This window comes from Papio anubis, chromosome 3, assembly GCF_008728515.1.
Source record: "Papio anubis isolate 15944 chromosome 3, Panubis1.0, whole genome shotgun sequence".
In the NCBI taxonomy this organism is placed as follows: Eukaryota; Metazoa; Chordata; class Mammalia; order Primates; family Cercopithecidae; genus Papio; species Papio anubis.
Window position 1 is genome coordinate 20,328,924 of NC_044978.1, and position 12,169 is coordinate 20,341,092.

At 44.6% G+C, this 12,169-nt stretch overlaps 1 protein-coding gene across 3 annotated transcripts in view; it reads left to right on the forward strand.

Moving 5' to 3' along the window:
- Positions 1–2,631: 2,631 nt before the first annotated feature.
- SH3RF1 (SH3 domain containing ring finger 1) overlaps positions 2,632–12,169 on the forward strand; it is a 177,612-nt gene continuing 168,074 nt past the window's right edge. For all 3 annotated transcript variants that reach the window (XR_647518.4, XM_003899352.5, XM_009207843.4), the window contains exons 1-2: positions 2,632–2,870; positions 4,408–4,895. Coding sequence is in view for 2 of the 3 variants with exons in the window: in XM_003899352.5 (XP_003899401.1) it covers positions 4,503–4,895 (393 nt within the window). In the remaining variant the exon portion in view is untranslated. The remainder of the gene's footprint in view (positions 2,871–4,407; positions 4,896–12,169) is intronic.

Genomic DNA, 12,169 nt, shown 5'->3' on the forward strand with positions numbered 1-12,169 from the left:
ATAATGATGCTATCTGACTTTAATAGAGATGTACAAATTACAAAGAACCAGCATGTAGTCTCATCTAGTCGTCCCACAACACTCTGATTTTTTTTTCACCATTTGACAGAAAATGGCTCAGGGGGTTAAAGTAACTTGCCTAAGACTTCATTTTACAGCTGGAGTAACTAAAGCTAACAAAAGTGTTGTGTTCTAAAAACTATATAACATGCACTGGGGCATTAAAAGAAGTACAGCCACATCCTGGATAATATTCATGAGATGTATGCCAGATTCTTTGATCACTGCTGTCTTGGGACACATCGTCTTCAGTTCTTTGAAAATGGATGTGGCCAGGCACGGTGGCTCACGCCTGTAATCCCAGCACTTTGGGAGGCTGAGGTGGGCAGATCACCTGAGATTGGGAGTTTGAGACCAGCCTGACCAACATAGAGAAGCCCTGTCTCTACTAAAAATACAAAATTAGCCAGGCGTGGTGGTGGGTGCCTGTAATCCCAGTTACTCCGGAGGCTGAGGTGGGAGAATCGCTTGAGCCTGGGAGGCGGAGGTTGTGGTGAGCCGAGATCGTGCCATTGCACTCCAGCCTGGGCAACAAGAGTGAAACTCCGTCTCAAAAAAAAAAACAAAAACGAAAACAAAAAAACAAACAAAAAAAGAAAACAAAACAAAGAAAATGGGTGTAATTATTGATTTTTTTTTTTTTTTTTTTTTGCCAGGAGTTTCAAGAGCTGCACAATTCTACCTACGACCTTGTGTGCTGCTCTCTCTAAAATCAAACACCAAACCAAAATAAGAATACAATAAAAATTTTCCCTTGCTTTCGAGTAATTACATGATTAACAGTTTCTTCTTTCCCTTGGGAAGAGACACACTGTGCTTCGCTTTGCCTGGGGTGGGGATATGACAGTGATGTGCAAAAGACAGGGCCTTGGAATGGTGGAAAGAGAACTAGACTTGGAATCCAGAGAGCTGGGACCGAGTCTTGGTTCAACATTACCTACTGTGTGACCAGGGGAAAATGAACCCATTTGAGCTTCAGTTCTAATAACTGCAAAGAATCCTTATCTGTTTATTGACTGTAATCTTCTGGTCAGCCTCATCTTCATCCATCTGCCCAGCTCCACATGCAGAACTAAGTAGTCACTTTCAGTTTGCAAACTGGACTAGAAATTCTCCATTCCATTCATTCCTTCCGTAGTCTTTCTCAGCTCAAATGCCCAAATACCACTTCCCCTTCTAATGGAAGGGGAAGTGGGCTATGATTTTTGGTGTTCATACATTATGACTCTCAGCATATGAATCTATTTAGAACAAGGCTGAGAAAAGATGACATAGAGGGTTGCTGTTGAGAATTGAACTGATGCATGAAAAATGTTCAGCACAGTGCCTGGTGTACAGTGAGTGATCATTGTTAGCTGTTATAATTTTTTCATGCTTATGTGATCCTTATGTCTTGAATGGTTCAGCTGTGGCCCTAGCTGGAGACTAGAGGATAAACTGAGACTCCTCTCTAAATCATAAACCTAGTTGGTGGCCGGGCAGAGATTTCTTGCATCTATTGTAACCCTTTCTTCTTATAACCATCTAGTTTCTGCCCACCTTTGAGGAAGGGTATTTGGGATAACTTTTTGTAAATTGATGGTAAATGCAAATACAATAATGTCTACTTTAGATCAGTGACAAAATTTTAACTTGTTTCTCCACTAAATCGAGACGGAAAAACCTCAAAACCTATGGACAAGATGTTTTTCAAAACTCCACTTCGGTTTACAGGTGTGTGCCTGGGGCAACCAAAACAAAGATTACTGCGACGATGATGGCAGCCGCCCAGGCTCAGATAAAAGAGGCGTCTCTCAGCGTGCTTTACGGTGCCAGCCCACCTGAGGTCAGACTCAATTCTCCCCACTTAGGGCAGGGATAACAGAGCCCCCGCGGCTGGGTTGGAAGCCCATACTACCGTTTTCCTAGCCTTGGGCTTTGGGGTCAGCGGTCCTCCAGGCTGGCTCCAGTTTCGGTCCTGGGGTGACTGATGTCTGGGTGCGGGCAGGTGGACGCGGCACTGTCCCCATCGATTCACCACGCCGCTCTCGGCCCTAAGGGGCAACACTTCGCACCGACTCTACCAAGTAAGTGTCCAGGGTGGGCAACCAGACGAAAAGTGCAGCGGAATCGGTTCCCGCCAGGGCTGCTCCCGCCGCCTCCGCGGACCCAGCCCCTCCCGCGCCGCGACTCGCCCAGCCCGGGAGTAAGAGTCCGTCCCGGGCGCCCAGCCCTGCCGGGGGAGGAGGACGCGGCGGGACTCTGCCCCGGGACTCCTTCCTGCTTCCCCCAGCCTCCACTCCCGCCGCCTCCCACTCCGGTGGCTCCATTTTTCAGGCGCGTTCTCCTGTGGGAGACGGCGTCCGTCCCCGAGCCTTCCCCTCGTTGCCCCCTGGGGGCCCCGCTCCCCAGTCTCTCCGCTCTCGCAGCGCCCCCTCAGGCTGCCGCACCCATCCCGCCCCCGGGCTCCGGCGGGGTACGGGGCGCTGGTCACCTCAGCGCGGGAGGCCGGCGCCGCGGCGGGCGGCTCCGGGAGGTGCCGCGCCCGCTCCGGGGGAAGGCGCTGTGGCGCGGGGCCGCCCCCTTGCGCCCCGGGCGCCGGCTGCGGCCCGGCCTCCTCCTCTTCCTCCGCCCTCCTTGGCTGGGAAAGTGGGAGGCGGCAGCGGCGGCGTGGTGTGTGTGCGCGCGTGAGGGGGGCAGCAGAGAGGAGTCTCCCGGTGCCGCTGCGGCGTCAGAGACACTGCGAGCGGCGAGCGCGGCGGGGCCGCATCTGCATCAGCCGCCGCCGCTGCTGCGGGGCCGCGAACAAAGAGGAGGAGCCGAGGCGCGAGGTAGGGCGCGCGGCCGGCGCGGGGCCGGCGGGCACCCAGCGTTGGCGGACCCCTAGCTGCGGAGAAGGCGGTGGTCTCGGCGTTTCCCCATCCCCGCCCTGGGTCGGTTTCTCTCTCCCCTCGCCCTCGGGTACCCCTGGGCCGGGAATCAGGACCTGCGGAAGCGGAGCAGCCCGCGGCCTCTGCCTTCTCCGGGCAGGAAGCTGCCAGGGCTCCGTGCCGCGGTCTCCCCGGGCGCAGCCCAGCACCCCCTGCTTCCTGGATGGCGCGGTCTCTCTGGGGACTGTCGCCTTATCTCGGCTGGGCTAGAAAACTGCTTCCCCGTGGCACTCTGTGGGGCTGAGTTTCGCAACTTAAGCCTGCGCATTTATTTTTAAGTCCTTGAAAACTTCCCGCAGTCGTGTAAGGGGGATTTGTGTCCCCGGCCTGACCTAAAGGGGAGCGGAGATGAGGGAGGCTGTAGGGTGAGAGCCCCAGGCAGGGACCGGCTCCTGCCGGGTGCCGCCGACACCTGGCCCCGGGGTGTGTCTGCGGCGAACGGCCGCCGCGCCTCCCTGCGGGCTCGGGAGTACCTGTGCTCGGCGCAGTGGGAGCGGGGGCGCAGCCCTGGGACTCCCCCGCTCCGACTTTGTCAAGAACAGCTGTTAATGCTACCAGCCAAATCTTTTTACCCCCTTTCTCCTGGGCATTCACATTTACATTTATTTTGGCGGTGGGGGGCAGAGCGGCGCAGTAAGTGGCTTGCTTTTTCCTGAATGGCCTCATTTTCATATGCCCACAGTTTCCAGTCCAACATTCCGTTGTCGAATTCTTTTGGTGGTAATTTTGCCAGATTTTCTGAATGGGATTAGGACAGGCCGTTCAGAAATGTGTTTCAGAGTTATCAACCACTGCCCTGAAAGGCGCTTTTCTGTTTTAGCTGCTTTCAAGCAAATCTGTGTCTTTTAGAATTGTCAACCTTCAGCTCTTTTTGGTTGGGCAAGATTAAACAGTTCTATTTTTAAGAACAGCGAAGAAACATATGTATTTAATATTGGGATCATTTACCACGAGCGATCACATGAGGCATGGTTTCTTAAACTCTAAACTGGCTTAAAAAAGGGAATTTAGTTGGATTTAAAAGTAAATTTCAGGTAGAGGAAACTTTCAATGGTCTCTGTCAGCTTCTCTTATGAGTTGAAGACTTTATTAAGGCAGCTGATATCACTTTCAGAGCTTAAGAAATTATATTCCTTATTGCATTTCATAAATCCTTCTGCAGGAATTATGTATAATACTCTGTGTCTGTTTTGCCCAGTGAACCCCTGGATATCTTTAGGGGTTAATTTTGCGTTGTTTAGAAAGCCTATTTTGTTTTCAACTGTTTTCAGTTGTTGACTTTGGAGTTTAGGAACCCACATTCCAAAGCAAAGCTACACTATTCAGACAGGGAATAGTGTACTTTTGGGTACTTTTTGATTCTTGGCTCCTTTGTGAGCTTTTTCCCTAGATAACAACACTCATATTCTCTTTTCCCCCTTTTTCCCCATGACTCTAGAGCAAAGTCTGAAATGGATGTTACATGAGTCATTTTAAGGGATGCACACTACTATGAACATTTCTGAAGCTTTTTTCTCAGTAAAGTAGATAAAGATGGATGAATCAGCCTTGTTGGATCTTTTGGAGTGTCCTGTGTGTCTAGAGCGCCTTGATGCTTCTGCGAAGGTCTTGCCTTGCCAGCATACGTTTTGCAAGCGATGTTTGCTGGGGATCGTAGGTTCTCGAAATGAACTCAGATGTCCCGAGTGCAGGACTCTCGTTGGCTCGGGTGTCGAGGAGCTTCCCAGTAACATCTTGCTGGTCAGACTTCTGGATGGCATCAAGCAGAGGCCTTGGAAACCTGGTCCTGGTGGGGGAAGTGGGACCAACTGCACGAATGCATTAAGGTCTCAGAGCAGCACTGTGGCTAATTGTAGCTCAAAAGATCTGCAGAGCTCCCAGGGTGGACAGCAGCCTCGGGTGCAAGCCTGGAGCCCCCCAGTGAGGGTAAGTAACCTACAAAGGTAGTTTGGTGAATAAAGGTGGTGATGTCCACATTTTTTCTTTATTCTTTAGCTTAGTGTTTTCCAAGTCAACTCATTGCTTAGGAAACCACACATACTGGAACAGACAGACTATACCTCTGAATATTTTTTCCCCCATCTTGGAATGAGATTGGATATAAATAATAAATTTTATTGTTTTGAAAATTATCTCTAGATAGTCTCTGTTATCTTTTAAGATAAATTTTGGGAAACAAGTAGCAATTAGTGAATGAAATCTAAACCAGCTTTTGTTCTGTGCCCATTTTAAAATGGAAATTTGGTATTTTCTGTTGATGGGGCTGAGAGTCATAATTACATGTATGTAGTACATATGTGTATATATGTTGTAAATATGTGTGTGGGTAAATCATAAATAGGAAATCAAGCCTTAATTTTTATGTTGCTTAGAATCATTCTATTGGTTTTATGAATACACAGCACAGAATTTACTCGTTGGTGGAATTCTTAACAAATCATGACTACAGGTAGCAGAGTTTCGTTGCTGTAGCAACAAAATGTCACTTAGGACTACACTAAAACATCTAGCTTTATAGTGAATGAAATGAAGTATTTCATCAAAATGATTTTTCTTGGGATTTGAGTTTGGGCTGAAATAATTTTAGATGAAGCTAATTATTTGGACAGCTACCACAACTGTCACACAATTTCTGTATCTATTAGAAATATATATATTAATAATCTATATTTATTAGAAATATAGGTATTTATTAGAAATATAGGTATTTCTAATAAATATAATACCTACAAATATAGGTATTTCTAATAAATATAAATTTCTAATAAATATAAATATAAATTATGTTGCAGGTGATGGATTCGTGATAAAATGTGCTTTTCTCATTTTTGCAAAAATAAAAAGTAATCAAGAGCATCAGTAATTAGAACAACTCCATTTCTGTAAGAAGAAGGAATTCTAAATTATTGGCCAAACTGGTAAAATCTGCTTTTAAAGAACAGTTAATCTAGATGAGAATATTTTTTTCAAATGTCCCCAGTAAGCACTCAAAAGTGACTTCTTTCATTTAACACAGGAACTGCCCATTAGGATGGCGTTAGATCCCATAATTCACAGATGTGGATACCAGGCAGTTTTAACAGAATAGTTTTCCTACTTCTTTCTGAAGCTCATCTTTTGTAAATGATAGGAAGTATTTACATCACTAGATGTAAAGTATAGAGACCATTTTAATCACTAGAAAACCTGATTGGAAAACAGTTTCATTAAGGCTGTCAGGTTTCTTTTGGCATATTTATTTATTTAAAGATAGTGAGAACTTTGGGCTAGGGAGGTTTTCTTTCCTTATTTGGAACCCACATGTTGTGAAAGTGATCAGCTTACAGTGCTTTTCTTAGATTTCCTTTATTTTATGGAATTTACTTATTTAGACTTGAATATTTTAATCCCAGAACCAGTGATCAAGTTGATAATTTCTGAGACACCTGATATAGGTCTGTTTAGCTTAATAAAGGGGTAGATTTGCATCTTTGGAAAGGTTTTGTTTCCCTGTTAATTAGACTAGGGAAGGCATGGCTTCCCAGAATACTGTATCTTAGTTGTTGACACTGCCTTACCTATTGTGAGGAATGCATTGAATGTTTGATCATCGATAAAGAGGAATTTAAGGAGAGGCTCAAACACTCAATGTCTTTTGAATTTTAAGTTTTCTTGCTAACATGGAAATTGACTATGTAATTCTCATTTATCTGAACTGCTAAGCTCCCAAAATTGAACTTCTTAGGTAAATTATTTGGAGATTTTGATGATGTTAGTATTGTTTTTCTGGTTTATATGCTTTTCCTAATTTACTTCATGTTTCTTCTTTAGCATGAGAAAAATTACTTACCAAGAAACTCAACAAAACTTGAACCTTATAACTGGGACAAAATAGTTGAGGTGGATGGAACAGGAAATATGTCTGTTACTTTGCTGGGGGAGGATGGAGGACAAAAACAAACCTATTCAGTAGTCTGAGTTGATGCAATTGATGCAATACTTAGAAAAAGAACAGCCTTTTTTCTAGTTGAAAATAGTTTTTCGAGCCAGGTACTGTGGTATTCACCTCTAGTCTCTAGCTACTTGCATCTGTAGTCCTAGCTACTCCAGAGGCTGGGGCGGGAGGATCACTTGAGCCCAGGAGTTCAAGTCTAGCCTAGACAACATAGCAAGACCCCTCCCCTGTTGCCCCTCCCCTGTCCCCTGCCCCCCACCCCTTTTTAAAAAAAGGTTTCTCAATAAGTCACTACTACCTTTTGCTTTCAAATATACAGAACAGTCAGGGCCATACGTATAGTTCAAACACCTGAAAGATAAATACATTTCTAGAAAAGACTCCTTTTAAGAGTGAGAATTCTGTAACATGGATATTGTAAGGCACTTCTTTGGACACTTCTCTTAGGTGAGTGCCTGTAATAAATCCCAAATGTGCATCCTCCTCCCTTAAGTGTTCTGGCACAACCAAGCGGTGCAGTGAGCCTGTTTCCATATGTTGTGCAAAGCTGAAAGTGATAACGTGGAATGTTGCTTCAGTTTATTAGTTATGTTCTGTGTTCCATTAGGCTGTGACCATGTGGCCTCCTCATGCATTTAGCTGAAGTATATTGAATGTTATCAACAGATTTGAACATTTCCAATGTGTGACGCATATCTTGTTCCCAAAATTTTAGTGTTTCCTGCCTAATTTGAAGGAGAAAAGGAAAGAGTGCGGGGTTGGAGTCACCATGGGAATCTGTCAGTTTTTTACCTCTAAGTAAAGAATTCCTGTTGGTTTTAGGCCAAAGTCAAGCAGTGGAATGAGCCATAGGGAGAGGGACACTGCTGATACCAGTCAATGGCTTGAGAAATACAGCTGCAGAAGTTAAAATGCATATATATAAATTAGATAAGGAAAGCATGGTTTTTAAGTAGTTCCCCTATAGAATTTAGACTTAATAGTTTCTGCCTTCTATGTGCAGTTCCAGTGATTTAAGGAATCATTAAGTAATGATATCTAAACAGACACATGCATAGGTATTCTCTTATGTGGTGGCTCACGCCTGTAATCCCAGCTCTTTGGGAGGCTGAGGAGGTAGGTGGATCACTTGAGGTCAGGAGTTCCAGACCACCCTGGCCAACATGGTGAAACCCCGTCTCTACTAAAAATACAAAAAAATTAGCCGGGCTTGGTGGCGGGCACCTGTAGTCCCAGCTTCTTGGGAGGCTGAGGCAGGAGAATGGCGTGAACCCGGGAGACGGCGGACCTTGCAGTGAGCGGAGATTGCGCCACTGCACTCCAGCCTGGGCGACAGAGCGAGACTCCATCTCAAAAAAAAAAAAAAAAAAACTCTAAAGTTCTCTTAATATCTCTTAACATTAAGTTCTCTTAATATCTGTGCATGTTTCTCTTTAGGTATCATTACTTAATGATTTCATGATGCCTGTACTTCACAGCAAATATATTCATCCAAAAAATAGATCACATCAGACCACCTGATTTATACTAATTTATACTTTGTTTATTTGTTGCTTTATTTAATAAATACTTCTTAAGCACTCGTTAGGTACCAGGCACTACACTAGCTGCTGGATAGGTAATGGTAGACAAACCAGATATAGATTCTTAGCTTTTGAATGTGTGGTCCATCTTGTGGGAGAGACACATTAATAAAATAATAACAATGCAGGCGTGTAATTAAATAAGTTCTAAGACACAAAGCTAGGGGAGAGGATAGAAGAAAGATCTGCATTTAGTGTGAAGGTGAATTGTGTGTGTGATCTTCAAAAGCTTCCTGAGGAAGAGGCATCTGAGCTGAGATCTTAAGGGTGAAATGTTATTAATTAGGGAATGGGGGCTGGGCAGGGAAGAGGCAGAGGGGACGAATATTTCAAAGGCACTGACCTACACAGGAAGGGGTATGCCTCCTAGGAAGAACTGACAGAAGGTAAGTGTGAACTAGGCAAGCCACAGGGATGGTGTAAGATGAGGCCTCGTATTGGATAATGTGGAAGGCATCAAGAACTGCCCCAAGGGCCACGTAGGGTGAAGGGCCAGATGGGTAGGATAGATAGGAAGTGCTCTGTATTTGGGATAAGCAAGAGGGACCATTGGGACTGAGACGATTAGCAGGGCTTCAGAACAGATACGGGATTGGAGCTCGTGTCAAAGAATGGAGAGACCAGGAAAGAAAGGTAGGGAATTCTAGATATGAGGGAACACGGATGAAATTTATTTCCCCTGTAAAGGCTGAGTCTGCTTTCATTTCTCCATAGCACAGTCATACCTCCTTTCTCCCTCTTTCTCTATTGCTGACTGTTAGGGTCTGAATTATGTCCCCCCACTTTGCTAGGTTGAAGTTCTAACTCCTGGTTCCTCACAATGTGGCGATATTCGGGGATAGGACCTTTAAAGAGAGGGTTCTGGTAAAATGAGGTCACATGCATGGGCCCTAATCCACTAAGACTGGAGTTCTTCTGAGAAGAGGAGATGATGATGCAGACACACAGGGAAGACTATGTGAAGACACACGGAGGAGATGCCACTTACCAACCAAGGAGAGTTGCCTTCAAAGGAAGCCAACCCCACTGACACCTTGATCTTGGACTTCCAGCCTCCAGAACTGTGAGGAAATACATTTTTGTTGTTTAAGCCACCCAGTCTGTGCGCTTGGATGTGGTAGCCCTAGCCGACTTGTACTCTGACTGTAGACATACTCCTAAAGGTCAGCCCCTTGAGTGGCCTCTCAGTCCACTGCCAGTCCCTTCAGTCCTGGTTTCCCCAGAAACTGGCAGTGGTCCAGCCTTCTGTGATCTGCTGTGGAATACCCTTGAGAAGTTGTTCGGCCCCTGCCTACCCTCTCAGCTACCCACATTGCCTGGCATAATTTTGTAAAATAGGCATGTTATAAGGAAGTTGAAGTTTATGTGACAATATACCAGATGCACAGAAAGTTCTGGATGAAATGAAGGAAATATTGAGAGGGGGAAAACTACTACTTTCTTATCTCTGACAAGTTGGATTGATCTGTAACCGGAGTCTGGAGAGGCTGCTTTCCAGGACTCAGTAGTACCTAAGGCATTACTCAAGGGATAGGTAATGATGGACAAACCAGATACAGATCCTTACTTGGTGCTTTCCAGGACTAAGTAGCACCCTAATAAGGCATCCTAGGCTTTATTCCAAGGAATGGCATTGGCAGAAAGAACTGAAGGAAGTTAGGACAATTGAGTTGCTCCAGGTTTGGTGTGGAAAGCAACTGCCAGCTGTGAACTGTGCCGTGGGACATCTTTGACATCTGTCTGTGAACAAGCACCTGTACAGAGCTTCTTTCAGATCCAGTTATGTTCGATAATCTATACTAGGTCAAAGATGACATTAATGCATGTTTCTGTTGAAAAAGTTTACATTTGGGGGAGGTAACACACAAGAAACAACAAATAAGGCAGCATATAGTGAAGCACCAGGGGCTGGGATAAGATAATAGAATAGGTCTCTATTTATGATGGGATTCTTGTTTGTAGTTTGTGGTCCTTGGATTAGGTGCATGGTCAAAGAATATCAAGTGTGGGTGGAACATGCTCCCCTGGTGTGTAAGGTTCACTACAAACACTGACTGATAAAGGAACTGTTGTCTCCGCACAGATGGGGAAGAGGATGTGTATTAACTCATACTGGACCCAAGCAAGACATTTAATGTGGTGGTTTGGGTGAGGGAAATGTTTCTGTGTGTTTCAGAATGATTGAATTGAAATGGAAAAGGTGGGTTTTGTTTGTTTGTTTTGGCTAAACCATGTTTGTTGCATTCTTGACGTCTTACTTTATCCATCATTTCATCCTTCATCCTTACTCCGGGCTTCATGTCTGCCCCGTCCCTGACCTTTACTTCATTCCTGAGCTACGCTTAATGGTAAGGCTCAGCGATGAGATTTTGAACGGGGTAGAAAGCAGGTATGGGAAAGGGAGTCTGTGGTGCATACTAATTGATAATTTTTTAAAGATATAATGATTCTTTCTTATATCACATAAAGTGTCATGTAACCATAATCATGTAAACCTCACAACAGCTTTCTGGGGTCAAGTGTTATCATTTATTTATTTTTTGAGATGGAGTCTCACCCTGTCCCCAGGCTGGAGGGTGATGGTGAGATCTCAGCTCACTGCAACCTCTGCCTCCCGGATTCAAGCGATTCTCCCACCTCAGCCTCTGGAGTAGCTGGGATTACAGGCGCCTGCCACCACACCTGGCTAATTTTTGTACTTTTAGTAGAGGTGGGGTTTTGCCATGTTGGCCAGGCTGGTCTCCAACTCCTGACCTCAAGTGATCTGCCCACCTTAGCCCCCCAAAGTGTTGGGATTACAGGCGTGAGGCGCGGCGCCCAGCCTAAGTGTTATCATTTTAGAAATGAAAAAGAATGTAGATCTCAAAGTGTATGTAAAAGTATTCTGGTTGTAAAAAATATTCAACAATGTAGAAGAATATGTTATTAAGTGTGTATATACTTGCAGATCTTTTCATATACATTTATATGTGTATGCATATAGTTTCTTGATTTTTTGCAGAACTAGAATTTCATGCTCTGGATATTTAATGATTTGCTGATTTGTTTACTGTATCTATGAAATTTTTTCATGTTTAAGCACATAGACCTACTCTAGTTTTTGAAAAGACTCTTTATTGATGTATAATATACATTTAGAAAAGTGTACTAATTATGTGTGCCACTCCCTGAATTTTTCATAGTATTTTTCTTTTTTCTTTTTTTTTTTTATGAGACGGAGTCTTGCTCTGTCACCCAGGCTGGAGTGCAGTGGCCGGATCTCAGCTCACTGCAAGCTCCTCCTCTCGGGTTCACGCCATTCTCCTGCCTCAGCCTCCCGAGTAGCTGGGACTACAGGCACCCGCCACTTCGCCCGGCTAGTTTTTTGTGTTTTTTAGTAGAGACGGGGTTTCACCGTATTAGCCAGGATGGTCTCGATCTTCTGACCTCATGATCCGCCCGTCTCGGCCTCCCAAAGTGCTGGGATTACAGGCTTGAGCCACCGCGCCCGGCCCATAGTATTTTTCTCATAGTATTTTCACTCATAGAATTTTTCTTCATAGTATTTTTCTCATAGTGTTTTTCTTTCTGTTTAAAAATACTCATAAGAAAAATACTTGCACTATTTTCTTTCTGTTTTAAAAATTAAAAATAATACATGCAATGGTAAGAAATGTAATAGTAGAAGATGATGTACAGGAGAA